This window comes from Cuculus canorus, chromosome 32, assembly GCF_017976375.1.
Source record: "Cuculus canorus isolate bCucCan1 chromosome 32, bCucCan1.pri, whole genome shotgun sequence".
NCBI lineage: Eukaryota > Metazoa > Chordata > Aves > Cuculiformes > Cuculidae > Cuculus > Cuculus canorus.
In genome coordinates, this window is record NC_071432.1 from 209,294 (window position 1) to 237,259 (window position 27,966).

General features: G+C 62.6%; 2 protein-coding genes across 2 annotated transcripts; both read left to right on the top strand.

Annotated features, from left to right (window-relative positions):
• The first annotated feature begins 2,132 nt into the window (after positions 1-2,132).
• CFP (complement factor properdin) lies at positions 2,133-6,394 on the top strand. The gene is made up of 7 exons (XM_054052247.1): positions 2,133-2,301; positions 2,884-3,078; positions 3,685-3,858; positions 4,313-4,516; positions 5,197-5,308; positions 5,689-5,840; positions 6,305-6,394. Exons 1-7 carry the CDS (start codon positions 2,271-2,273, stop codon positions 6,310-6,312), a joined length of 876 nt encoding a protein of 291 aa, XP_053908222.1. The 5' UTR covers positions 2,133-2,270; the 3' UTR covers positions 6,313-6,394.
• Positions 6,395-10,644: 4,250 nt separating this feature from the next.
• On the top strand, positions 10,645-27,895 carry LOC128849674 (histone lysine demethylase PHF8-like). The gene is given in 21 exon segments (XM_054052146.1): positions 10,645-10,775; positions 11,200-11,285; positions 11,713-11,806; positions 13,027-13,187; positions 14,264-14,405; positions 15,487-15,673; positions 16,804-16,966; positions 17,653-17,740; positions 18,697-18,803; positions 19,445-19,536; positions 19,977-20,066; positions 20,622-20,744; positions 20,839-20,924; positions 21,417-21,542; positions 22,015-22,225; positions 22,711-22,805; positions 23,569-23,825; positions 24,451-24,546; positions 24,951-25,060; positions 26,638-27,022; positions 27,450-27,895. Coding segments are annotated over 21 exon segments (2,886 nt in total). The 5' UTR covers positions 10,645-10,677; the 3' UTR covers positions 27,539-27,895.
• The last annotated feature ends 71 nt before the right edge of the window (positions 27,896-27,966 follow it).

The window sequence follows — 27,966 nt, forward strand, 5'->3', positions numbered from 1 at the left end:
CTGGGAGGATACTGGGAGCACTGGGGCGCACTGGGAAGGTGCTGGGGGTTCCTGGGAGCACTGGAGGTTACTGGGAGGGAACTGGGAGCACCGGGGTCACTGGTGTGACCTGAGTCTCTGGTTTCACTGGGAGGTCCCTGGTGTCCCCGGTGTCCCCGGTGTCCCCTCCAGGCTCAGTGTCCCCTCCAGGCTTGGTGTCCCCTCCAGGCTCGGTGTCCCCGGTGTCCCCGGTGTCCCCTCCAGGCTCAGTGTCCCCTCCAGGCTCGGTGTCCCCTCCAGGCTCGGTGTCCCCGGTGTCCCCTCCAGGCTCGGTGTCCCCTCCAGGCTCAGTGTCCCCGGTGTCCACTCCAGGCTCGGTGTCCCCTCCAGGCTCGGTGTCCCCGGTGTCCCCTCCAGGCTCGGTGTCCCCTCCAGGCTCGGTGTCCCCTCCAGGCTCGGTGTCCCCGGTGTCCCCTCCAGGCTCGGTGTCCCCTCCAGGCTCAGTGTCCCCGGTGTCCCCTCCAGGCTCGGTGTCCCCTCCAGGCTCGGTGTCCGTGCTGTGCTTCGTGGGGACGCAGCCGTGTGCGGAGCCGCTGCTCGACCGGGCGGTGCCGTTGGCGCAGTGCTGCCTCAACCCCTCCTATTGGTACCGACGCCGTCCCCATGGGCTCTGCCACCCCTGCCGGTGCGTCACCACCGCCACCGCGGGCACATGGGGGCCATTGGTCACCATTGGGTGACATCGGGTGCCATTGGGTGCCATCATGGCCACCGTGAGCCACTGGGGGCCATTGAGGGCCATTGAGGGCCATTGAAGACCGTTGGGGGCCATTGGGGGCCATTGAAGGCCATTGAGGGCCATTGAAGGCCATTGGGGGCTATTGAGGGCTATTGAAGGCCATCGAGGGCCATTGAAGGCTGTTGGGGGCCATCGAGTGCCATTGGGGGCCATTTAGGGCCATTGAAGGCCATTGAAGGCTATTGAAGGTCACTGAGGTCCATTGAAGGCCGTTTAGGGCCATTGAGGGCTGTTGAAGGCTATTGAAGTCCATTAAATGCCATTGGGTGCCATTGAAGGCCACTGAGGGCCATTGAGGGCCATTGAAGGCCATTGAGGTCCATTGAAGGCCATTGGGGGCCATTGAGGGCCATTGAAGGCCATTGAAGGCCATCGAGGGCCATTGAAGGCCATTGGGGGCCATTGAGGGCCATTGAAGGCCATTGAAGGCCATTGAGGGCCATTCAGTGCCATTGAGGGCCATTGAAGGCCATTGAGGGCCATTCAGTGCTATTGAGGGCCATTGAGGGCCACTGAAGGCCATTGAGGGCCATTGAGGGCCATTCAGTGCCATTGAGGGCCATTGAAGACCATTGGGGGCCACTGAAGGCTGTTGGGGGCCATCGAGGGCCATTGGGGGCTATTGAAGGCCATTGAGGTCCTTTGAGGGCCATTGAAGGCCATTTAGGGCCATTGAAGGCCATTGAGGGCCACTGAGGTCCATTGAAGTCCATTGGGGGCCATTGAGGGCCATTGAAGTCCATCGGGGGCCATTGAGGGCCACTGAAGGCCGTTGGGGGCCACCGGGGGCCATTGAAGGCCACTGAGGGCCATCGAGGGCCACTGAAGGCCATTGGGGGCCATTGAGGGCCATTGAAGGCCATTGGGGGCCATCGAGGGCCACTGAAGGCCATTGGGGGCCATTGAAGGCCATTGGGGGCCATCGAGGGCCACTGAGGGCCATCGAGGGCCACTGAAGGCCGTCGGGGGCCACCGGGGGCCATCGCGTGCCGCTGTCGCCAGGCCCGGCGCGTGGGGCCCGTGGGGGCCCTGGAGCGGCTGTGCGGCGCTTTGCGGGACGGGGACGGAGCTGAGGGGGAGAGGACGGAGCCCCGAAGGCCCCGGGGAGCCCCGAGAGTGGCAGCGGCGCCGCTGCGACCTGCCCTGCTGCCCCGGTACGGCACTGGGAGCACTGGGGGGGAACTGGGAGCAGTGGGGGGGGAACTGGGAGGGACTGGGGGGCACTGGGAGGGGATTGAGAGGAGATTGGGAGGGATGGGACACTGGGAGGGCGCTAGGACCCGCGCGGCTCCCTCCCTGCTCCTCCCCCCCACGTGACCCGCGCACCATCCACTCCACGTGACCAGAGCCCGGCGCGTGGTCGGGGTGGGGGCCCTGGTCCCCCTGCTCGGTCACGTGCGGCAGCGGCAGCCAATGGCGAGGCCGCACCTGCTCCGACCCCGCCCCCCGCTGCGGGGGGGGCTGCGGCGAGGGCCCCGAACGAGAGACCCGGATGTGTACCGCCCCCCTGGTCGCGTGCCCAGGTGAGGGGCGGGGAGAGGGAGGGAGGGAGGGAGCCGAGCGGTCCTAGCGCCCGCCCTGTGCCCGCCCCGTCCCAGTGTCCTCCCAGTGCTCCCAATCTCCTCCCAGTCCTTCCCACTCCCCTCCCACCCCTTCCCATCCCCTCCCAGTGCTCCCAATCTCCTCCCAGTCCCTCCCAGTGTTCCCAGTCCCTTCCCATCCCCTCCCATCCATTCCCAATCCCCTCCCATCCCCTCCCAGTGCTCCCAGTCCCCTCCCAGTCTCCTCCCAGTCCCTCCCAGTCTCCTCCCAATCCCTCCCATCCCCACTCAGTCTCCTCCCAGTCCCTCCCATCCCCACCCAGTCCTTCCCAGTCCCTCCCAGTCTCCTCCCATCCCCTCCCAGTCCCTCCCATCCCCTCCCAGTCCCTTCCAGTCCCTCCCAGTCCCTCCCATCCCCTCCCAGTCCCTCCCAGTCCCTCCCAGTCCCCCCCAGTCCCCTCCCAGTCCCTCCCAGTCCCTCCCAGTCCCCTCCCAGTCCCTCCCAGTGCTCCCATCCCCTCCCAGTCGCCCCCAGTCCCTCCCAGTGCTCCCCTCTCCCCGCAGTGGGGGGCTCCTGGGGGCCGTGGGGGCCCTGGAGCAGCTGCTCCCGGAGCTGCCGCACCGCGGGGGCTCCCGATCCGGAGCGAATCCGGAGTCGGAGCTGCGATTCGCCCCCCCCCTCGGAGGAGCCGCCGGGAGCCCCGTGCGGGGGGAACGGCTCCGAGCGGCAGAGCTGCCCGGGAGTGGTGCCCTGCCCCGGTGAGAGAGGGGTACCGCGACATAAGGGGGGGGACCGCGATATATGGGGAGACACGGCGATATATGGGGGGACACGGCAATATATGGCGGGGGACACCGCGATATATGGGCGGACACCGCGATATATGGGGGAACACGGCGATATATGGGGGGACACCGCGATATATGGGGAGACACGGCGATATATGGAGGGACACGGCGATATATGGCGGGGGACACCGCGATATATGGGGGGACACCGCGATATGGGAGGGACGACCCGATATGGGATATGGACGACCCGAGGCACACCGCGACATAGGTGTGGAAACCACGATATGGGGGGGATCGCGGTATGGGGGGGACGACTCGATATGGGGGGGGACACCGCGATATGGGGGGAACCGCAATATGGGGGTACACCGTTATATATGGGGGGACCGCGATATGGGGGGGGACCCCAAAGTGGGGGGACACCCCAGGGGTAGGTGGGGGTCACAGGGGAATAGGGGGTCGGGGGGTCTGGGGAGGCAAAAGGAGATCGGGAGGATCCCCAAACTGGGGGGGAACCCCCCAAACTGGGGGGGGTGAATGTGCCCCGAGGGTCACGTGACACCCCCCCCTTAGTGGACGGCTCGTGGGGCTCCTGGGCCCCCGCCTCCCCCTGCCCGGTCACGTGCGGGCTGGGAGCGGTCACGTGGGTGCGCGCGTGCGACTCCCCCGCCCCCCAGCATGGCGGCCGCGGTTGCTATGGCAACGGCACCAGGCGCGAGCTCTGCGGGCCGCACGGGCCCTGCCCGGGTGAGGGGGCGGGGCCTGAGGGAGGGGGCGGGGTTTAGAGGTGGACGTGCGGCTGTTGGGGAGGGCTGACGGGTTTGAGGGGTTATGGGGCAGTGGGGGGGCTATGGGTCAATGGGGATCTATGGGGCAGTGGGGGGCTATGGGTCAATGGGGATCTATGGGGCAGTGGGGGGCTATGGGTCAGCGGGGATCTATGGGGCAGTGGGGGGGCTATGGGTCAATGGGGATCTATGGGGCAGTGGGGGGGCTATGGGTCAGCAGGGATCTATGGGGCAGTGGGGGGGCTATGGGTCAATGGGGATCTATGGGGCAGTGGAGGGTCTATGGGTCACCTATGGGTCAATGGGGGTCTATGGGTCAGCTCTGGGGAATTGGGGGTCAGTGGGGCAGTAGGGGGGCTATGAGTGAGCTATGGGGTGCCCCACATCTCCCCCTTGTCCTTTCCCCCTCCCAGATGTGCCGCGCTGGTCACCGTGGGGCGCGTGGTCCCCCTGCGTGCGGCCGCTATGGGGCCAGCTGAGCTGCCAGGAGGCCGTGGGGCAGCAGCGGCGCACACGGGAATGTGTGGGGCGCCGGCCAGGGGGGCCGCCCTGCCCCACGGATGAGGACGGTGGCACCATCCAGGTCCACGCCTGCTACAACATCCAGCACTGCCTGCGTGAGTGACCCACGGCGCCCCAGAGCTGCCCCACAGCACCCTATAGTGCCTTGGAGCTGCCCCACGGCGCCCTATAGCGCCTTGGAGCTGCCCTATGGAGGCCCGGAGCTACCCCATAGCACCCTATAGCGCCTTGGAGCTGCCCCACGGAGGCCCAGAGCTGCCCCACAGCACCCTATAGCGCCCTATGGCTGCTCTATGGAGGCCCAGAGCTGCCCCACAGCGCCCTATAGTGCCCTATGGCTGCCCTATGGAGCCCCAGAGCTGCCCCATAGCACCCTATAGTGCCCTACGGCTGCCCTATGGAGCCCCAGAGCTGCCCCATAGCACCCTATAGTGCCCTACGGCTGCCCTATGGAGCCCCAGAGCTGCCCCATAGCACCCTGTAGCGCTCTATGGCTGCCCTATAGAAGCCTAGAGCTGCCCCACAGTGCCCTATAACACCTCAGAGCTGCCCTATGGAACCCTATAGCACCCCATGGAGCCCCATAGCACCCTATGGAGCCCTATAGCACCCTATAGCTTTCCTATGGAGCTGTATAGTTGCCCCACGGTACCCTATAGCTGCCCTATAGTTGCTCTAGGGAGCTGCAGAGCTGCCCCACAGCACCCTATGGCTATGGTGGATCTATGGGGCTGGGATCTATGGGTCGGTGCGGTGACCCCTCCCTGTGCCCCAGTGGAGGGGAACTGGTCGGACTGGAGCTCCTGGAGCCTCTGCACCCCCCCGTGTGGGGCCAGCCCCACACGCAGCCGCACGCGCGAGTGCCAACCCGTCTACCCCGACTACCCGTGAGTGTGGGGCGGCTATGGGGCAGGAGGAGCTATGGGGCAGTGGGGGGGGCTATGGGGCAGGAGGAGCTATAGGGCAGTGGGGGTGGCTATGGGCTCAGGAGGAGCTATGGGGCAGTGGGGGGGCTATGGGGTCAGGATGAGCTATGGGGCAGTGTGGGGGCTATGGGGTGGCTCTATGGGGCAGTGGGGGGGCTATGGGGCAGTGTGGGGCTATGGGGGGGCTCTATGGGGCAGTGGGGGGGCTATGGGGTGGCTGTATGGGGCAATGGGGGGGCTATTGGGTGGCTCTATGGGGCAGTGGGGGGCTATGGGGCAGTGGGGGGCTATGGGGCAGGCTCTATGGGGCAGGCTCTATGGGTCTGTGCCCCCCACGCCAGGCTGTGGGTGACCCCGGTGGGCTCCAGCACCCCATCTCGAGTGCGTTTCTGGGGGTCCCCCCGGCCGCGGTGCCCCCCCCTGGACGGGCAGAGACTGCGCCTGGAGGAGAAACAGCCCTGCGAGGGGGGGAGGGGCTGCCCCGCGCCCCACGGTGAGGGGGGGGCGAAATAGGGGGGGACCCCTATGGGGGGGACCCTATGGGGTGGGAAATGGGGACCCCTATGGGGTGGGGGGGGTGAAATGGGGGGTGAAATGGAGACCCCCATGGGGTGGGGGGGGTGAATTGGGGGGGGGTCCCCTATGGGGTGGGGGAGGCGAAATAGGGGGGGACACCCCTGTGGGGGGTTGGGTGTGAATTGGTGGGGGTCCCCCCTATGGGGTGGGAGGGGGCAAAATGGGGGAGGGACCCCCTATGGGGCAGGGGGGGCGAAATAGGGGGGGGAATTAACCTATATGAGGGATCACCTATGGGGTGTGGGGGACCCCTATGGGGGGACCCCTATGGGGGGGGCAAAATGGGGTGGGGTGGGGAATAGCGAGGGAGGGTCCAGTGGGTGTTATGGGGGTGCAGAGGGTTCTCAGCCCCCCTCCCCATCCCCTCCTGATCCCTCTCAGAGGACTGAGCCCCCCCCGATGACGTCACAGCGCCCCAAACCCGCTGGATTCACCCCAGAAGCTTCTCAATAAACGCCCTTCTCTCCCCCCCCCCGCAAAGCGCGAGGCTCCGCGTGACGTCATTGGGGCTGCGAGGGGGGCGGGGTCTGCCGGAGGGGCGTGGTTTCAGTCGGAGGCGTGGCTAAGATACATGGGGGCGTGGCCAGGAGATGAGGGGGTGGGGCTTGAGGGGCTTCCGAGGGGGCTCCTAGGGGTCTCTATAGGGGTCCTGGGGGGCTCTATAGGGCTCCTGAATGGCTCCTGCGGGGCTCTATAGAGGTCCTGGGGGGCTCTATAAGGCTCCAGGGGGGCTCTACAGGACTCCTGGGGATATCTATAGGGCTCATGGGGGTCCTGAAAGGCTCCTGGGGGTCTCTATATGGCTCATGGGGGGGTCTATAAGGCTCCTGGGGGTCTCTATAGGGCTCGTGGGGGTCTCTATAGGGCTGCTGGGGGTCTCTATAGGGCTCGTGGGGTCTCTATAGGGTTCCTGGGGGTCTCTATAGGGCTCCTGGGGGTCTCTATAGGGTTCCTGGGGGTCTCTATAGGGCTGCTGGGGGTCTCTATAGGGCTCTGGGGGTCTCTATAGGGCTCGGGGGGTCTCTATAGGGCTCCTGGGGGTCTCTATAGGGCTGCTGGGGGTCTCTATAGGGCTCGTGGGGTCTCTATAGGGTTCCTGGGGGTCTCTATAGGGTTCCTGGGGGTCTGTATTGCTCTTCCTGAGCTCCTCACATACACCACATTCCGTTGCATCTAAAACTCGGCACAATTTGGTCGGTTACAAATCACCGTTCTCGTGTATGTGTTTACACTCCTGTGGGTTTATCCTCCTCCCCACGCGCCATTTTTTTCCCTCCATTTTTTCCGCTTCCAGAGGCTGAACCCCAATTTTCAGTCCCCAAATCCCCTCATTTCACCCCAAAACTCCCCTATTTTGGGCCATTTTCCTCCCTTTTCCCCTTCCAGAGGCTGAACCCCAACTTTCAGTCCCCAAAAACCCTCATTTCACCCCAAAACTCCCCTATTTTGGGCCATTTTCCTCCCTTTTTCCCCTTCCAGACGCTGAACCCCAATTTTCAGTCCCCAAATCTCCTCATTTCACCCCAAAACTTCCCTATTTTGGGCCATTTTCCTCCCCTTTTCCCCTTCCAGAGGCTGAACCCCAATTTTCAGTCCCCAAATCCCCTCATTTCACCCCAAAATTCCCCTATTTTGGGCCATTTTCCTCCCCAAATGGACCCTATTTTGGGCCATTTTCCTCCACTTTTTCCCTTCCAGGGTGTGAGCCCCAATTTTCAGTCCCAAAAATCCCCTCTTTCACCCCAAAATTCCCCTATTTTGGGCCATTTTCCTCCCTTTTCCCCTTCCAGAGGCTGAACCCCAACTTTCAGTCCCCAAAACCCCTCATTTCACCCCAAAACTCCCCTATTTTGGGCCATTTGCCTCCGTTTTCCCCTTCCAGAGCGTGAACCCCAATTTTCAGTCCCCAAAACCCCTCATTTCACCCAAAAATTCCCCCATTTTGGCTCATTTTCCTCCCCTTTTCCCCTTCCAGAGGCTGAACCCCAATTTTCAGTCCCCAAATCCCCTCATTTCACCCCAAAATTCCCTTATTTTGGGCTATTTTCCCGCCTTTTCCTCTTCCAGAGGCTGAACCCCAATTTTCAGTCCCCAAAGCCCCTATTTTGGGCCATTTTCCTCCCTTTTCCTCTTCCAGAGGCTGAACCCCAATTTTCAGTCCCCAAAGCCCCTATTTTGGGCCATTTTCCTCCCTTTTTCCCCTTCCAGAGGCTGAACCCCAACTTTCAGTCCCCAAAAACCCTCGTTTCACCCCAAAATTCCCCTATTTTGGGCCATTTTCCTCCACTTTTTCCCCTCCAGGGTGTGAGCCCCAATTTTCAGTCCCAAAATCCCCTCATTTCACCCCAAAACTCCCCTATTTTGGGCCATTTTCCTCCCTTTTTCCCCTTCCAGAGGCGGAACTCCAATTTTCGGTCCCCAAACCCCCTCATTTCACCCCAAAACTCCCCTATTTTGGGCCATTTTCCTCCCTTTTCCCCTTCCAGAGGCTGAACTCCAATTTTCGGTCCCCAAACCCCCTCATTTCACCCCAAAACTCCCCTATTTTGGGCCATTTTCCTCCCTTTTTCCCCTTCCAGAGGCTGAACCCCAATTTTCAGTCCCCAAATCCCCTCATTTCACCCCAAAACTCCCCTATTTTGGGCCATTTTCCTCCCTTTTCCTCTTCCAGAGGCGGAACCCCAATTTTCAGTCCCCAAATCCCCTCATTTCACCCCAAACTCCCCTATTTTGGGCTATTTTCCCGCCTTTTTCTCCTCCCAAAGGATGAACTCAATTTTCAACTCCAAAAACCCCTTCATTTCACCCCAAACCCCCAGTTTTGGCCTTTCCTGCCCTTTTTCACTCCCCCTCCCCTAAGTGACCCCCACTTTTCCATCCCAAAACCCCCTTTTTTCACCCCAAACCCCCACTTTTCCCCCTTTTCCCCTCTTTCTCCCTCCCTGACGCGCTTTAATCCCAATTTTTAGCCCCCAAACCACCTCCTTTCACCCCAACCTCTCGCTCCCTCACTCTTTTCTTTTCCCCCCAAACCCCCATTTTAACGAACCCGTTAAAAAAACGTGAAAAACCGTTAAAAAAGCGACTAAAAACCCGCAGAAACAGAGAAGTCAAAGGAGGCGCCGCTCCCAACATGGCCGCCGCGCTGCCACTCCCAAAATGGCGGTGCCCCCGACAAAATGGCGTCACTGCCTGTGGGGAGGAGTAAAGCCGCGCCCTCCTCAAAATGGCCGCCACTCCCAAGATGGCGCAGCCTCTCGCCTAATGGCGTGAGGTCGTGCCCTCCCCAAGATGGCGCGCGGCGACCTTCTCAAGATGGCGTCTCGGAGCGGTCAAAATGGCCGCCTGGGCCACGCCTTTTCCCGCTCCGTTTCCGTGTTTGAATCAAACTTTCCCGGGTCGGCCGGAGCCCGCGGGACCCGCGGAAGCAGCGGCGGGACCGACGCCACACCGGCAACGGGCGGCGGTGACCGGGAAGGGGCGGCGGAGCGGGCGGCGGCGGCCTCGGGAGCGGCCGACGGGGCCTGGCGGCCTACAGACAGGCCCTGGCGGGGGGGGGGGGCGCAGGCTTCGCGGGACCCTGCAGGCCGCGAGGCGGGGGAGGGCCCTATAGGGGCTCAAAGGGCCCTATAGAAACGAGGAGGGGCGCCCTGAGAGACGAAGGGGAACCCCGAGGGGCTGTTAAGGGGTGTCTCGGGGGGTCTGTAGGGGATTTAGGGGGGGGAAGCCCTTATAGAGCGGGGGAGACCCTATAGATCCCTGTCGGAGGGGGTCTCGGGGACCTATAGATTCTTTTAGGGGGTGCCTTCGGACCCTATAGAGCAGGGGAGGCTCTGTAGATCGCTTTGGGGGCGTCTATAGATCCTTTGGGGGGATCGCAGCCCCTATAGATGCCTTGGGGGGGGGGGGGGTCAGCCCCTATAGATCAGGGAAGACCCTATAGAGCCGTTTGGGGGCTGCCCCAGAGATCTATAGGTGCTTTAGTGGCTGCCAGCGCTTATAGCTGCCCTGTCAGGGACGTCTCAGGGTCCTATAGAGCAGGGCAGCCCCTATAGATCGCTGTAAGAGGGCGTCTCAGGGCCCTATAGACCCTTTTAGGGGGTGCCTTAGGGCCCTATAGAGCAGGGAGAACCCTATAGATCTCTTTGGGGGGGATTTAGAGGCGTTTTTGGGGGGTCCCCAGTCCATATAGAGCAGGGCAGCCCCTATAGAGCGCTGTAAGGGGGTGGGTCTCGGGACCCTATAGAGCAGGGGAGACCCTATAGATCCCTGGGGGGGTTCTCAGGGTCCTATAGAGCAGGAGGAGCCCCTATAGATCTTGGGGAGAGCACATTGTGCCCCTTAAGGCCCTATAGGGAGACTCGGGGTGGCCCTTACGGGGGGGTCGAAGCCTATAGGGGAGAAGGGGGGGGATAAGTGCCTATAGGGGGGGTCCCTATAGAAAATAGAGGGGGGAAAGGGGGGGGGTATAGGGATCTATAGGGGTGAGGGGGGGTATAGGGATCTATAGGGGTGGGGGGGGTATAGGGGTCTATAGGGGTGAGGGGGGGTATAGGGGTCTATAGGGGTGGGGGAGGTATAGGGGTCTATAGGGGTGAGGGGGGGGTATAGGGGTCTATAGGGGTGAGGGGGGGTATAGGGGTCTATAGGGGTGAGGGGGGGTATAGGGGTCTATAGGGGTGAGGCAGATGTCCTGGGGTGGGGGGTGGGGTTAGGGGGGATCTATAGGGGTCTATAGGGGCCCTATAGGGGCCATGGCCTCGGTGCCCGTGTACTGCCTGTGCCGCCTCCCCTACGATGTCACCCGGTTCATGATCGAGTGCGATGGCTGCCAGGACTGGTTCCACGGCAGGTGGGCACTGGGAGGCACTGGGAGGGGACTGGAGGGCACTGGGAGGGCACTGGGAGGGGACTGGGAGGGACTGGGAGGCACTGGGAGGCACTGGGAGGGACTGGGAGGGGACTGGGAGGGATTGGGAGGGCACTGGGAGGGACTGAGTGGGCACTGGGAGGGCACTGGGGGGAACTGGGAGGGATTGGGGGGCACTGGGGGGCACTGGGAGGGCACTGGGGGGCACTGGGAGAGCTCTGGGGGGCACTGGGAGGGCACTGGGAGACCTCTGGGAGGTCACTGGTGTCACTGGGAGGTCTCTGGGGTGTTACTGGTGTTACTGGGAGCCTCCTGGGAGGTCACTGGTGTTACTGGGATCCCACTGGGGGTGTCGGCGTGGCGTCACTGGTGCGTTACTGGTGTTACTGGTGCGTTACTGGTGCAGCTGTGTGGGGGTGGAGGAGGAAGCGGCCGCCGAGATCGACCTCTACCACTGCCCCTCGTGCGCCCCACGGCGCGGACCCTCCGTCAGTGAGTGACGCGGCTGTGGGGCAGCTGTGGGGCAGCTGTGGGGCTGGGGGGTGGCTATGGGGCGCTATGGGGCAGCTGTGGGGCTGGGGGGTGGCTATGGGGTGGCTATGGGGTGGCTGTGGGGTAGCTATGGGGTGGCTGTGGGGCAGCTATGGGGCTGTGGGGGCGGCTATGGGGCAGGTATGGGGCTGGGGGGCAGCTGTGGGGCGGCTATGGGGCTGTGGGGGTGGCTATGGGGCAGCTATGGGGTGTCTATGGGTCTGGGGGGTGTCTATGGGGCGGCTATGGGGCAGCTGTGGGGCTGGGGGGTGTCTGTGGGGCACTATGGGGCAGCTGGGGGGCGGCTATGGGGCAGCTATGGGGCTGGGCTGTGTGGGTCGCTCTGGGGCAGCCCCCCACGTGCCCCCCACGTCCCCCCTCCCCGCAGTGAAGCGCCGCCGCTCCGCCCCACGGCCGCTGCCCCCCAACCGCGCCGGCAGCCCGGCCTTCATCCGCGAGCTGCGCGCCCGCCCCTTCCCCAGGTGAGACCCACACTTGGGGGGCAGGGACCCACACCTGGGGGGGCAGAGACCCACACCTGGGGGGCAGGGACCCACACCTGGGGGGCAGGGACCCACACTTGGGGGGCAGGGACCCACACTTGGGGGGGCAGGGACCCACACTGGGGGGGCAGGGACCCACACTTGGGGGGCAGAGACCCACACTTGGGGGGCAGAGACCCACACTGGGGGGGCAGAGAGCCACACTTGGGGGGCAGGGACACACACTGGGGGTCAGGGACCCACACTTGGGGGGCAGAGAGCCACACTTGGGTCTATAGGGACTCCTGTGGGGTCTATAGGGGCGCTATAGGGGCCCTGTGGGGTCTATAGGGTCTATTGGGGTGCTATAGGGGCCCTGTGGGGTCTATAGGGTCTCTCGGGGCGCTATAGGGCCCTGTGGGGTCTATAGGGGCGCTATAGGGCCCTGTGTGAGCTGCTGAGGCGCCCCCGGAGCCCCTATAGGTCCCGACAGACCCTATAGGAGCCCTTTGGGCAGTGATGGAGGAGCCCCTATAGAGCCCTCGTAGAACCTCGAGGAGCTTCAGCCCCACTGAAGAACCTATAGAGCCCTATAGAGCCGTGGTGGGACCCATAGGGACGTGTTGGGGCCCTCGAGGAACCCACTATGGGATCCATAGGAGCCACGTTCCTCGTGGAACCACCAGGAGAACCTTCTGGAGAACCTCGGGGAGGTCCATGTCCTTCTCCATCTGCTCCTCGAGGACCTCTCGGGTCCATATCTCCCCTTGGGTCCCTATAGAACCCCCTATGGGGTCCATGTTCCTCATGGAACCATCAGGAGAACCTTCTGGAGAACCTGGAGGAGGTCCATGTCCTTCTCCATCTGCTCCTGGAGGACCTCTCGGGTCCATCTCTCCTTTTGGGTCCCCATAAAACCCTTTACGGAGTCCATGTTTTTCATGGAACCATCAGGAGAACCTTCTGGAGAACCTCGAGGAGGTCCATATGATTCTCCATCTGCTCCTTGAGGACCTCTTGGGTCCATCTCTCCTTTTGGGTCCCCATAAAACCCTTCACGGAGTCCATGTTTTTCACGGAACCACCACGAGAACCTTCTGGAGAACCTCGAGGAGGTCCACGTCCTTCTCCACGTGGCCCTTGAGGAGCTCCAGAGGCGCCTCGGTGGCCTCTGGAGGGTCTCCAGAAGGTCCATAGGTGGTCCATCCTCTCACCTCCAGCGCCGATGAGGTCCTCTTACGGCCCAGTGGGGCTCAGCTGACCGTGGAGTACCTGGAGGAGAAGACCTTCAGCGTCCCCATCCTGGTGGCCCGTAAAGAGGGCCTTGGCATGACCCTCCCACCGCCCACCTTCACCCCCCGCGACGTCGAGCACTACGTGGGTGAGTTGGAGGTCCTGGAGGTCCACGAGGACCAATGTTGGGGCCTTGGAGGTCTTTGAGATCCAAGAAGATCAACGTTGGGGTCTTGGAGGTCTTTGAGGTCCACGAAGACCAACGTTGGGGTCTTTGAGGTCCTGGAGGTCCACAAGGACCAACGTTGGGGTCTTGGAGGTCTTTAAGATCCACGAAGACCAACGTTGGGGTCTTGGAGGTCCACGAGGACCAACGTTGGGGTCTTTGAAGTCCACGAAGACCAACGTTGAGGTCTTTGAGGTCCACGAAGACCAAAGTTGGGGTCTTTGAGGTCTTTGAGATCCATGAAGACCAACGTTGGGGCCTTGGAGGTCTTTGAGGTCCAAGAGGACCAACGTTGGGGTCTTGGAGGCTTTTCTGGGTGGATTTTGGGGTTCAGGAGGTGGTTTTTGGGTTCCCTGGGTCCATTTTTGAGGTTCTTTGGTCCATTTTTGGGGTCCCGGGATGTGGTTTGGGGGTCCCTCCGCCCATTTTTGGGGTTCAGGGGTGGTTTTTGGGGTCCCTCCGTCCATTTTTGGGGTTCAGGAGTGGTTTTTGGGGTCCCTCTGCCCATTTCTGGGGTCCCTCTGCCCATTTTTGGGGTTCAGCGGTGGTTTTTAGGGTCCCTCGGCCCATTTTTGGGGTTCATGAGTGGTTTTTAGGGTCCCTCTGTCCATTTTTGGGGTTCAGGGGTGGTTTTTAGGGTCCCTTGGCCCACTTTTGGGGTTCAGAGGTGGTTTTTGGGGTCCCTCTGCCCATTTTTGGGGTTCAGGGGTGCTTTTTCGAGGCCCCCCCCAGCGGTTTCGAGGTCCCCCCCCATTCGCGCCCACTCCCCCGGCGGTTTCGAGGCCCCCCCCGGCGGTTTCGAGGCCCCCCCCCATTCGCGCCCACTGCCCCGGCGGTTTCGAGGCCCCCCTCGGCGGTTTCGAGGTCCCCCTCCCCCCATTCGCGCCCACTCCCCCGGCGGTTTCGAGGTCCCCCCCCCATTCGCGCCCACTCCCCCCGGCGGTTTCGAGGCCCCCCCCCGCGCGCGCCGGGGTCTGAGGCGGCGTTTTGGCGCGCAGGGGCCGCCAAGGAGGTGTCCGTGCAGGACGTTTGGCGCCAAACGGAGCTGCGCCTTCGCCTCAGCGACTTCGTGGCGTATCTGAGCGGCTCTCGGCGCGACCGCGTCCTCAACCTCACCCGCCTCGAGTTCTCCGACACCCGGTGCGGCCCCGGAGCGGCCCCGGAGCGGCAGTGACCCCTCCGCAACGCCCCCGCGGCCCTCGAACCCCTCACAGATTCCCGACGGAATCGCCTCAGACGGCCGCGGAGCTCTCGATCGGCCCCGAATCGCCCCCAATTCGCCCCAAACCCACCCCAAAGCCTTCGTTTTGCTCCCAATTCACCTCCAGTTACCCCCAATTCACCCCAATCGCCCCAAATTCACCCCTAAATCGCCCCAAATTCCCCCCACGTCCCTCATTTTGCCTCAAATTCACCCCTAAATCGCCCCAAATTCACCCCACGTCCCTCGTTTTGCCCCAATTCACCCCTAAATCGCCCCAAATTCACCCCTAATTGCCCCAAATTCCCTCCACATCCCTCGTTTTGCCCTCAATTCACCCCTAAATCGCCCCAAATTCACCCCAAATCCCTCATTTGCACCAATTCACCCCAAATCGCCCCAAATTCAACCCTAAATCATCCCAAATTCCCCCCACATCTCTCGTTTTGCCCCAATTCCCCCTAAATCGCCCCAAATTCCCCCCACATTCCTCGTTTTGCTCCCAATTCACCCCTAAATCGCCCCAAAGTGACCCCACTTCCCTTATTTTGCCTCCAATTCACCCCTAAATCGCCCCAAATTCCCCCCACATCCCTCGTTTTGTCCCCAATTCACCCCTAAATTGCCCCAAATTCCCCCCACATCCCTCGTTTTGCCCCAATTCACCCCTAAATCGCTCCAAATTCACCCCACTTCCCTCGTTTTGTCCCCAATTCACCCCTAATCGCCCCAAATTCACCCCAAATCCCACAGTTTCCCCCAAATCTCATCCTATTCACCTCCTAATCCAGTCCCGAATCTCCTCAAATCACCCCAAATTCCCCCCAAAGTCCTCGATTTGTGCCGGATACCCCCCAATTTAGCCTAAATCCCTCGATTTGCTGCAAATTCACCCCCTGCAGTCCCCCCAAATCCCCCCTAATCAACATTAAACCCCTTCCACCCCCCCCCAAAATCCCCCCTAAGCCCTCACAAACTGGGAATTCCCCCCCCAATAACCCTCTCGTTTTACCTCCTCAGCCTTTCCAACCTGGTGGAGACGCCGCGCATCGTCCGGAAGCTTTCGTGGGTGGAAAACCTTTGGCCGGGGGAGTCGGCGTGCGAGCGTCCCAGCGTGCAGAAGTATTGCCTGATGGGCGCCCGCGACAGCTACACCGACTTCCACATCGACTCCGGGGGCACCTCCGTCTGGTACCACGTCCTCAGGGTACGAGGGGGTTTCGGGGGGTATTGGGAGGGGTTAGAGAGGGTTTAGGGGGGATTTGGGGGGTTCGGGGGGGTTGAGGGTGATTTAATGTGGGTTTGGGGGGGCTGTGGGGTGGTTCAAGGGGGTTTGGGGGGATTTGGGGGGAGTTCAGAAGGGTTAAGGGTGATTTAAAGTGAATTTGGGGGGCTGTGGGGTGGTTTGAAGGGGTTTAGGGGGGATTTGGGGGTTTTAGAGGGGGTTTAAGGGGGATTTGGGGGGTTCAGAGGAGTTAAGGGTGATTTAAAGTGGGTTTGGGGGGATTTGGGGGGGTTAGAGGGGATTTAGGGGGGATTCGGGGGAGTTCAGAGGGGTTAAGGGTGATTTAAAGTGGGTTTGGGGCGATTTAGGGGAGAGTTGGGGGGGCTTCAGGGGGTTGAGGGTGATTTAAAGTGGGTTTGGGGGGGCTATTTGGTGGTTTGAAGGGGTTTAGAGGGGATTTGGGGGGAGTTCAGAAGGGTTAAGGGTGATTCAAAGTGAATTTGGGGGGGCTGTGGGGTGGTTTGAAGGGGTTTAGGGGGGATTTGGGGGAGTTCAGAGGGTTTAAGGGTGATTTAAAGTGGGTTTGGGGGGGCTGTGGGGTGGTTCAAGGGGTTTTAGGGGGGATTTGGGGGTTTTAGAGAGGGTCTAAAGGGGATTTGGGGGGTTCAGGGGGGTTGAGAGTGATTTAAAGTGGGTTTGGGGGGGCTATGGGGTGGTTCGAGGAGGTTTGGGGGGATTTGGGGTTTTTAGAGGGGGTTTAAGTGGGATTTGGGGGGTTCAGGGGGGTTAAAGGTGATTTAAAATGAGTTTGGGGCCCCACAGCTGCCACACGGTTGCCCCATAGCTGCCACACAGCTGCCCCACGGCTGTCCCACAGCTGCCCCACGGTTGCCCCACGGTTGCCCCACGGCTGCCCCACAGCTGCCCCATGATTGCCCCACGGCTGCCCCAGGGCTGCCCCACGGCTGCCCCATAGCTGCCCCACGATTGCCCCAGGGCTGCCCCAGGGCTGCCCCACGGCTGCCCCACGATTGCCCCACGGCTGCCCCACGGCTGCCCCAGGGCTGCCCCATAGCTGCCCCACGGCTGCCCCACGGCTGCCCCCCAACCAGGGCGAGAAGATCTTCTACCTGGTTCGCCCCACGGCCGCCAACCTGTGTCTGTTCGAGGCGTGGAGCAGCTCCCGCGGCCGCAGCGAACTCTTCTTTGGGGACCAAGTGGATCGCTGCTATCGCTGCCCCCTGCGCCAGGGGCAGACCCTCTTCATCCCCACCGGTACGGGGTGGGGGGGACCCCAAATCCACCCCATAGCCCCCCAAAATCCACCTCAAAGCGCCTTAAATCCACCTCGAATTGCCCCAAATCCCCCCTGAACTCCCCCAAATCCACCCTGAAATTCCCCCAAATCCCCCCTGAACTCCCCCAAATCCACCCTGAAATTCCCCCAAATCCACTCACAGACCCTTAAATGCACCCCAAATCCCCTTAAATCCAACCCAAATCCCCCCGGAACTCCCCCAGATCCCCCCAATGCCCTCCCAGCCCCCCAAATCCTCTTAAATACACCCCACGTCCACCCAAATCCACCCCAAATCCCTTTAAATCCTCCTCAAATCCCCCCAAATCCCCCCCAAATACACCCTGACCTCCCCCAAATCTACCCTACAGCCCCCCAAATCCACTCCACAGTCCCCCAAATCCCCCCAAGTCCCCTTAAACACACTGCAAATCATCCTAGATCCACCCTGAACTCCCCCAAATCCCCCTAAATCCACCCCGTAGCACCCAAAATCCCCCCAACCCCCTCCCAGCCCCCCAAATCCCTCCCAAATCCCCTAAAATCCACCCCAAACTCCCCTAAATCCACCCCGTTGCCCCCCCAACCCACACCAAATCCCCCCCCGTCCCGTTTTGGGGGTCCCCCCGCCCCACACCTCTTGCTCGTGGTCTTCGCCCGTCAGGATGGATCCACGCCGTGCTCACCCCCGTCGACTGCTTGGCTTTCGGGGGCAACTTCTTGCACAGCCTCAACATTGAGATGCAGCTCAAGTGAGTGGATTTTGGGGGGGCTGGGAGAGGATCTTGGGGGGGATTTGGGGCAGTTTGGGGGGGATTTGGGGCAGTTTGGGGGAGTTTGGGGGGGATTTGAGGGGCTGGGAGGTGGACTTAGGGGGCTGTGGGGGGATTTGGGGGTCTGGGAGGGGATTTGGGGGAGTTTGGGGGGGATTTGGGGGGCTGGGAGGTGGATTTAGGGGGCTAAGGGAGGGTTTGGGGGGGATTTGGGGGGCTGGGAGGTGGATTTAGGGGGCTGAGAGAGGGTTTGGGGGGGATTTGGGGGGCTGGGAGGTGGATTTAGGGGGCTGAGAGAGGGTTTCGGGGGGATTTGGGGGGCTGGGAGGTGGATTTAGGGGGCTGAGAGAGGAATTTGGGGGCTGGGAGGGTATTGGTGGTCTGGGAGGGGATTTGGGGGAGTTTGGGGGGGATTTGGTGCAATTTGGGTTGGATTTGGGGGACCGAGAAGGGGGTTTGGGGGGATTTGGGGGAGTTTGGGGGGGATTTGAGGGGCTGGGAGGTGGATTTGGAGGGCTGAGAGAGGGTTTGGGGGGGATTTGGGGGGCTGGGAGGGCATTGGGGGGCTGTGGGGGGATTTGGGGGAGTTTGGGGTGGATTTGGGGGACCGAGAAGGGGGTTTGGGGGGATTTTGGGGGGTTTGGAGCACTTTGGATTCGGGGTGGATTTGTTGCAGTTTGCAGCAGATTTGGGGGGGATTTGGTGCAATTTGGGGGGATTTGATGGAAGTTTGGGGGGATTTGGGCAGATTTGGTGCAGTTTGGGTGGATTTGGTGCGATTGGGTGCAGTTTGGGTGGATTTGCTGCAATTTGGGGCGATTTGGTGCAGATTTGGGGTGGTTTGAGGGTGATTGGAGGGGCCACGAGATCCCTCAGAGCCCCCCCCGCAGGTGTGGGGCGCCCCCCAAGTGCTCCTCGTGTCCCCCCCACCCCAGGGCGTACGAGATCGAGCGGCGCCTCAGCACCGCCGACCTCTTCAAGTTCCCCAACTTCGAGACCATCTGCTGGTACGTGGGGAGGCACCTCCTGGACACCTTCCGAGGTGGGTGTACCCCCAGTTTGGGAGGCTGGGGGGTCCTCAACTCCATCCTAGCGGGGTTCTGGGGGGTCCTCAACCTCATCTTGGGGAGCTCCGGGGTCCCAAGGGGATCCTGGAGGCCCCCAACCACATCTCAGGGGGGTTCTGAGGGTTCTCAACCTCATCTTGGGGGCATTTGGGGGTCCCAGGGGGATCCTGGAGGCCCCCAACCACATCTCAGGGGGGTTCTGAGGGTTCTCAACCTCATCTTGGGGGCATTTGGGGTTCCCGAGGGGGTCCTGGAGGACCCCAACTGCATCTCAGGGGGGTTCTGGGGTCCTAAACTACATCTCGGGGGGGCTCTGGGAACCCCAAGGGAGTCCTGGGGGGTCTTCAACCACATCTTATGGGGTTTTGAGGGTCTTTGGCCTCATCTTGGGGAGGTTCTGGGGGTCCCAAGGGGGTCCTGAGCGTGCTCAGGTGTATCTGAGGGTGGTTTGGGGGCCCCATCCCCATTTTTGGGGGACTCAGCCTGGTTTTGGGGGGGGTCTTGGGGTCCCAGCCCCACTTTTTGGGGTCCCAGCCCAGTTTTGGGGATCCCACTCTCCAAGGCCTCCCTCAAAATGTTGGGGTGCCCCCCTGACCCCCCTTTCTGCCCCCCCCAGGGCTGCGGGAGAACCGCCGGCACCCGGCCGCGTACTTGGTTCACGGGGCGCGAGCCCTCACCGCCGCCTTCCGCGCATGGACCCGCAAGGAGGTACCGGGGGGCAGTTTTGGGGGGCCCCGTGTTTTGTGGGGGGGCACTTGGAGGGGCTATGAGGGGTTTTTGGGGGCCTACGAGGGGTTTTTGGGGGGCTACGAGGGGATATGAGGGGGCTACAGGGGTGCTACGAGGGAGTTTTGGGGAGGAAAGAGCCAGGTTTTGGGGTGCAGGGAGGATTTTGGCGGTCCCCCGTGGTTTTTGGGGGGCCCTAAGGGGGGCTACGAGGGGGCTTGGAGGGCTACGAGGTTTTTTTGGGGGGCTACAAGGGGATTTGGGGGGGGCTATGAGGTGGTTTTGGGGAGGAAAGAGCCAGTTTTGGGGTACAGGGAGGATTTTGGGGGTCCCTCCCAGTTTTGGGGGGGCTGGTAGGTGGGGGGGGTCTGCAGGGAGGCCCCCCCCCAATTTTAATCCTTCCCTGGCACCCCAAAATCGAGGTTTTGGGGGAGCACGAACACGAGATCCCCGAAAATGTGAAGCCCGGGCAGCTCATCAAGGAGCTGGCGAAGGAGATCCGACTGGTGGAGGTGGGACTGGGAGCACTGGGAGGGACTGGGAGGGGGTTTGGGGTCACTGGGAAGGGGTTTGGGGTCACTGGGAGGGACTGGGAGGGGGTTTGGGGTCACTGGGAGGGGGTTTGGAGGTACTGGGAGGCACTGGGAGGGGGTTTGGGGTCACTGGGAGGGGGTTTGGGGGTACTGGGAGGCACTGGGAGGGGGTTTGGGGTCGCTGGGAGGGGGTTTGGGGGCACTGGGAGGGCGTTTGGGGGCACTGGGAGGCACTGGGAGGGGGTTTGGGGGCACTGTGAGGGGGTTTGAGGGCACTGGGAGGGCGTTTGGGGGCACTGGGAGGGACTGGGAGGGGATTTGGGGTCACTAGGAGGCACTGGGAGGGGGTTTGGGGTCACTGGGAGGGACTGGGAGGGGGTTTGAGGGCACTGGGAGGGGGTTTGGGGGTACTGGGAGGCACTGGGAGGGGTCCCTGGTGGTTATGGGGTGACGTGTGGGGGGGAATGTGCGTTGATGGTTACTGGTTTATACTGGTTTATGCTGGTTTATACTGGTTCATACTGGTTTTGGCAGGAGCTGTTCCAGCAGAGCGCTGGGAAGTCGGGGTCCCACTTTGGGCCCCCCCGCCCGCTGCCTCCCCCTGCGAAAAAGGGGGGGCCCCGACGCCCCCCACCCCCAAAACCCCCAGACCAGGAGGTGAGGAGGGGGCGAGGAGGGTTTTTTGAGGGGGGGGGGGCTCCCCTCAATATTGGGGTCCCCTCTCAATATTGGGGTGTCCCCCCCACCCCAGGACCCCCCGAGTTCCAGCGGCGAAGACACAGACCCTGAATCCGAGGGGGGAGACCCCGAAACTGGGCTGCAAAACGGGGGGGGACGGTGAGTTTTGGGGGCAAAGGGGGGGGTTTCGAGGGGAATTTGGGGGGTCAGAGAGGGAGTTTGGGGGGCACTTGGGGGGCAAAGTGGGGGTTTGGGGGGGCACTCGGGGGTTAAAGGGGGGTTTGGGGGCACTTGGGGGTCAAAGAGGGGGTTTTGGGGGGCACTCGGGGTTAAGGGGTGTTTGGGGGCACTTGGAGAGCAAAGTGAGGGTTTTGGGGGGCACTTGGGGAGTTAAAGGGGAGTTTGGGGGGGACTTGGGGGACAAAGTGGGTGTTTTGGGGAGCACTCGGGGGGTCAAAGGGGGGTTTGGGGGTCAAAGAGGGGGGTTTTGGGGGGCACTCGGGGTTAAGGGGGGTTTGGGGGGCACTTGGAGAGCAAAGTGGGGGTTTTGGGGGGCACTCGGGGGGTTAAAGGGGGGTTTAGGGGGCATTTGGGGGTCGAAGTGGGGGTTTTGGGGGGCACTCAGGGGGTCCCCAATATTCCCCCCCCCAGGTCCCGCCGGGGTGGATTTTGGGGTCCCCCGGGCCCCCCCCATTCCCCGTCCCCCCCCGTGGATTCTGAAGAGGAGCTGCAGATCGACGAGACCCCCCCCCGGCGCGGCCCCCGACGCCCCCCCCCGTGAGTGGGGACCCCCCCAGCACCCCAAAACCCCCCTTTGACTCCCCACTGCCCCCCAAAACCCTCCTTTGAGCCCCCCACTGCCCCCCAAGTGCCCCCCCCGGCCACCAAACCCCCCGTTTGAACCCCCCACTGCCCCCCCAAACCCTCCTTTGACCCCCCCCATCACCCCAAAACCCCCCTTTGACCCCCCACTGCACCCCAAAACCCCCTTTGACCCTCCCACTGCCCCCCAAGTGACCCCATCACCCCAAGACCCCCACTTTGAGCCCCCCAAGTGCCCCCCGGACCCCCAAATTCTCCCCCAGTCCCCTCTTAACCCCCCCCAATCCCCCCCATAACCTCCCCAACTCCCATTTTGGGGGGGCTGGCCCCCCTCACTGGCCCCCCCAAACTTGGGGACCCCCCAACCCCCCCCGCACCCCAAATTCTCCCCCATTACCCCCTTATTCTCCCCTCAATCCCGTTTTAGCCCCCCTAAATCCTCTCTTACCCCCCTCAACTCCCCCCCAACTCCCATTTTGGGGGGGCTGGTGGTGCCTCGCCCCTTTGTAGCCCCCCCCCCAAACTTGGGGTCCCCCCAAATTCCCCCCTCAGGACTCCCCCGTAAGCTCCCCCGCGCCAAACCCTGCTCCGACCCCAACCGCGTCCGCGAGCCGGGAGAGGTCGACTTCGATATCGAGGTACGGGGGAGGGATTTGGGGGTCCCGGGGGGTGTTGGGAGGGGGGTGGCGCTTGGGGGGGCAGTGGGGGGGCCCTGGAGGGGTTTGGGGGTGCAAGGGGGGGGCTTAGAGGAGTTAAAGTGAGGGTTTGGGGGTATAAGGGGGGACTTGGGTGTGGGTCTAGGGGGGTTAAAGAAGGAGTTTGGGGGGGCTGAGGGGGTCCTGGAAGGGTTTTGGGGTGCGAGGGGGGCACTTGGGGGGCAGGGAAGGAGTCTTGGAGGGGTTTGGGGGTGTAAGGGGGGATTTGGGGGGTCCTGGAGGGGTTTGGGGGTGCAAAGGTGGGGGCTTAGAGGGGTTAAAGTGGGGGTTTGGGGGTGGAAGGGGAACTTGGGGGGCTCCTAGAGGGGGGTTTTGGGGTGGGGGCACTTGGGGGGCAGTGGGGGGAGTCTGGGGGGGGGTCGGGTTTTGGGGTGCAGGGGCAGTGTGTAATTTTTGGGGTCCCTCAGGAGGATTACACGACGGAAGAGGAGGAGGGGGGGGGACTCCTGGACCTGCTCAAGGCCAGCCGGCAAGTGGGGGGCTCCGAGTACCCCCCCATCGGGTGAGGGGGGGCCCGGGGGGGGGGTGGTATTTGGGCCCTAAAGGGTTTGGGGGGGCATTGGGGGGGATTGCGGGTCCCTAAAAGGTTTTTGGGGGGGCCGTTGAGGGGGTCTTGGGAGGTCTTAAGAGGGGGGGATGAGGTTTTGGGGGGTCCTGGGGGGATCTTAAAGCGGAGGGATGAGGTTTGGGGGGGTCTTGGGGGGGATTGGGGGGGGGGTGAGGTTTTGGGGGGGTCTTAAAGTGGGGGGATGAGTTTGGAGGGGTCCTGGGGGGGTCTTAAAGAGGGGGAGGGATGGAATTTGGGGGGTCTTAAGGGTGAGGGATGAGGTTTTGGGGGTCCTGGGGGGTCCAGGGTTGCCTTAAATAGGGGAGGGTGAGGTTTTGGGGGGTCTTAAAGGGGGTGATGAGATTTGGGGGTCCTGGGGGGTCCAGGGGTTGCCTTAAATGGGGGTGTGGTGAGGTTTTGGGGGGTCTTAAAGTGGGGGGATGAGGTTTGGGGGTCCTGGGGTTGCCTTAAATGGGGGTGTGGTGAGGTTTTGGGGGGTCTTAAAGTGGGGGGATGAGGTTTGGGGGTCCTGGGGTTGCCTTAAAGAGGGGGGGATGAGGTTTTGGGGGGTCTTAAAGGGGGGGGATGAGGTTTTGGGGGGATCCTGGAGGGTTTAAAGATGGGAGATGAAGTTTGGGGGGTTCCTGGGGGGGTCTTCGAGGTGTGGGGGTGTTGCCTGTGGTTTTGGGGTCCCCCCTGATGGCTTTGCCCCCCCCAGCGAGGCTCCCGCCTCCCCCAGCACGCGGGAAGCCATCCAGGGGATGCTGTGCATGGCCAACCTCCCCGCGGGGACCCCCCTGGGCCCCCCGACTTGGGGTTGGTCTGGGGGTTCAGGGCCCGAACGAGGGGGGGCCGGGATTTCGGGGGGGCCCCGACGCGCCCCCCCCGGCGCCCCCCGAAGCACCGACAGCGAGGACGACGGCAGCCTGGACGAGCAGGACAGCCTGGGCGCCTGCTTCAAAGACGCCGAGTACAGTGAGTCGGGGGGTTTGGGGGGACCCCGATATTTATTACCCTCTCTGAACCCCTCCTTTTCCTTCCTGATCCCCCTTTTTCCTCCCTGAACCCCCTTTTTTCCTTCCAACCTCCCGTTTTCCTTCCTGACCCCCTCTTTTTCCTTCCTGATCCCCCTTCTTTTCCTTCCTGACTCCCCTTTTTTCTTCCTGACTCCCCTTTTCCCTTCCTGACCCCCCCTTTTCCCTTCCTGACCCCCCATTTCCCTTCCTGACTCCCCCTTTTTCCTTCCTGACCCCCCTTTCTCCTTCCTGACTCCTCTTTTCCTTCCTGAACCCCTCTTTTCCTTTCTAACCTCCCGTTTTCCTTCCTGACCCCCCTTTTCCTTCCTGACCCCCCTTTTCCTTCCCGATCCCCCCTTATTCCATCCTGACCCCCCTTTTTCCTTCCTGACCCCCCTTTTCCTTCCTGATCCCCCCTTTTTCCTTCCTGAACCCCCCTTTTTCCTACCTGACCCCCTCTTTTTCCTTCCTGAACCCCCCATTTTCCTTCCGGAACCCCCCTTATTCCTTCCTGATCCCCCCTTATTCCTTCCTGATCCCCCCTTTTCCTTCCTGAACCCCCTTTTTCCTTCCCCCCCCCCCAGTTTATCCCTCGTTGGAGTCGGACGAGGACGACCCCGCTCTCAAATCGCTCCCCAAAAAGAAGAAAGTCACCGATGACGCCCCCTGGAGCCCCAAAGGTGGGGGCACCCCAAGATCTGGGGGGAGCGGTGCGTGGTTTGGGGTGCTGAGGGGGGCAGGGTTGAGTTTTGGGGTTCCCAGGGGCTCAATAAGGGGTATTGGGGGGATGGGGGGGAGTTTTGGGGTTCTTAGGGGCATTTGGGGGGGGGATGGGGTTGGATGTTGGGGTCCCCTGGGGTTTTTTGGGGGGCTGAGGTGGGATTTTGGGGTTCTTAGGGGATTTGGGGGGGCTGGGGTGAGGTTTTTGGGTTCCCTTGGGGGGGGGGGTTGGGGGGGATTTTGGGGTCCCTGCTGGTTTAGAAGTGAAAATTCTCCCCCCTAAACTATCCCCTTCGGAGCTCTTAAATTTGGGGGGTCCCCCTCCCCCTATTTTTGGGGGTACCCCCTCCCGTTTCTTTCCCAGCGCGGGTGACGCCGTCGCTGCCGCGTCAGAGCCGCCCCGTGCGCGAGGGCACCCGCGTGGCCTCGGTGGAGACCGGGCTGGCGGCCGCCGCCGCCAAACTGGCCCAGCAGGTGCGACTGGGGGGACCGGGGGGCAATTGAGGGGTTCGGGGGGAGGGTTGGGGGGGAATTGAGGGGTTCAGGGGATGTCTGGGGGGGAATTGAGGGGTTCGGGGGGAGGGTTGGGGGGCAATTGAGGGGTTCAGGGGGAGGGTTGGGGGGCAATTGAGGGGTTCGGGGGAGGTTTGAGGGGGAATTGAGGGGTTCAGGGGAGGTTTGGGGGGGAATTGAGGGGTTCAGGGGATATCTGGGGGGGGAATTGAGAGGTTCGGGGGAGCTTTGGGGGGGAATTGAGGGGTTCAGGGGGAGGGTTGGGGGGGAATTGAGGGGTTCGGGGGATGTCTGGGGGGGAATTGAGGGGTTCGGGGGAGCTTTGGGGGGGAATTGAGGGGTTCAGGGGGAGGTTTGGGGGGGGAATTGAGAGGTTCGGGGGATGTCTGGGGGGGAATTGAGGGGTTCGGGGGAGCTTTGGGGGGGAATTGAGGGGTTCAGGGGGAGGGTTGGGGGGGAATTGAGGGGTTTGGGGGAGGTTTGGGGGGGAATTGAGGGGTTCGGGGGAGGTTTGGGGGGAAATTGAGGGGTTCGGGGGGAGCTTTGGGGGGGAATTGAGGGGTTCGGGGGAGGTTTGGGGGGGAATTGAGGGGCTTAAGGGGGTATTTGGGGGGGAATTGAGGGGTTCGGGGGAGGTTTGGGGGGGGAATTGAGGGGTTCGGGGGATGTCTGGGGGGGAATTGAGGGGTTCGGGGGAGGTTTGGGGGGGAATTGAGGGGCTAAAGGGGGTATTTGGGGGGGAATTGAGGGGTTCGGGGGAGGTTTGGGGGGAAATTGAGGGGTTCGGGGGATGTTTGGGGGGAAATTGAGGGGTTCGGGGGATGTTGGGGGGGAATTGAGGGGTTCGGGGGAGGTTTGGGGCGGAATTGAGGGGTTCGGGGGAGGTCTGGGGGGGAATTGAGGGGTTCGGGGGATGTCTGGGGGGGAATTGAGGGGTTCAGGGGGGTATTTGGGAGGTTTTGGAGGGCATTTATGGTGCTCAGGGGGATATTTGGGGGCCTTTAGGGGGTTCAGGGGGGACTTGAACATCCTTATTGCCCCCCAAAATCCCTTAAGTACCCCCCCTCCAACTGACCCCCCCAAACTGCCCCCTAACTACCCCCCAAACCCCTTAACTGCCCCCCAAACTACCCCCTAACCCCCCAAACTGCCCCCAACTACCCCCCCAAACTACCCCCCAACCCCCCAAACTACCCCCTAACTACCCCCCCAAACCCCTTAACTGCCCCCAACCCCCCCCAAACTGCCCCCTAACTACCCCCCAAACTACCCCCTAACCCCCCAAACTGCCCCCAACTACCCCCCCAAACCCCTTAAATGCCCCCCAACCCCCCAAACTACCCCTTAACTGCCCCCCAACCCCCCCGAACTACCCCTTAACTGCCCCCCAACCCCCCAACTGCCCCCAATCCCCCCCGAATTACCCCTCAACCGCCCCCAACCCCCCCGACTACCCCTTACTTACCCCCCAGCCCCCACAAACGACCCCCTAAATGCCCCCCCGACCCCCCCTGACCCCTCTTTCCCCCTCCCCGCAGGAGCACCGCAAGCTGCAACGCCGGAAGGGCCCCCCCAAACGCCGCCCCCCCTCGCCGCCCTCCCCCGAGGAGGAAGAGGAGGAGGAGGAGGAAGAAGAAGAAGAAGAGGAAGAGGAAGAGGAGGACGAAGAGCCCGAACCGGTGCCCGAGGCCGGGGGGGACCCCGAGACAGAGGTTGGGGGACCAGAATTGGAGCCGGACCCCCCCCAGGACCCCCCGTACCCCCCAAGTTTGGCCGATCACGAGTACACGGCTCGTCCGGGGGGCGCTGGGGGGTTTGGGGGGGCTCAAGCGGGGCGAGCGCCCACCCCCATGGCCCCCGGCGTCTTCCTCAGCCAGCGGCGACCCCCCCCCCACCGCCACCACCGCCCCCCACGGTAACGGGGTGCGGGGGGGGTGGAATTGGGGGGCTGGGGGGGGGATTTGAGGGGGTGAATTGGGGATCTAAGAGGGTTTGGGGGGAAATTAGGGGCCTGGGGGGGATTTATGGGGTTTGGGGGGAAATTTGGGGGGCAATTAAGGGGTCTGGGGGGGATTTATGGGGTTTGGGGGGAAATTGGGGGTCTAGGGGGGGTTGGGGGGAAATTGGGGGGGCAATTAGGGGTCTGTGGGGGATTTATGGGGTTTTTGGGGGGGACATTGGGGGTCGGGGGGACTTTGAGGGAACAATTGGGGACCAGGAGGGGTTTGGGGGGGCTTTTGGGGGTGATTTAAGAGGGTTTTGGGGGGGGATTTAGGGCGGTGTGGCGGGGAATTGGGGTTTGGGGTGAGTTTTGGGGGGCTTTGGTCTGAGGGCGCCCCGTGTGTTGCAGGGAAGCGCCCCCGGAAGGGATTGGCGACGGCCAAACAGCGCCTCGGCCGCATCCTCAAGATCCACCGCAATGGGAAACTGCTGCTCTGAGGCCACGCCCCCGGCCACGCCCCCACCCTTATATGGACAGGACACGCCCACTTAAAAAGACTGGTATGCTTTCTCTGGGTGAGGCTGTGGGGAAGGGGGCGTGACCAATGTGTGATGTGGGCGTGGTCTCCGTTAAACCACGCCCCCCTCCTGTGCCGCTAGAGGGTGGGGGTGCGGCCATGTGGCGCTCCCCTCCCTTATATGGACATGGCTGAAGCACGGAGGGGTGGGGCCACACCAAGCCACACCCACAAAGGAAAGGTCTGCGGATATGGGGTGTGGCTTGAGGGAAACCACGCCCCCCTGAGGGCCAAACCACGCCCCCTTCAGGCCAAACCATGCTTCCAGTAATGGAAGGGGCGGACTCTTCACACGCAGTAGGCGTGGCTTCATGTCGACCACGCCCTGGGGGGGCGTGGCTTATGGGA

What these genes read in the sequence shown, in the direction of transcription:
- CFP (XM_054052247.1), top strand. Translation starts at nt 2,271, where the DNA reads ATGTGTACCGCCCCCCTGGTCGCGTGCCCAG. An exon ending in CCCCCTGGTCGCGTGCCCAG is followed by an intron (nt 2,302 to 2,883) that starts GTGAGGGGCGGG and finishes CTCTCCCCGCAG; the next exon opens with TGGGGGGCTCCTGGGGGCCG. An exon ending in CCCGTCTACCCCGACTACCC is followed by an intron (nt 5,309 to 5,688) that starts GTGAGTGTGGGG and finishes CCCCCACGCCAG; the next exon opens with GCTGTGGGTGACCCCGGTGG.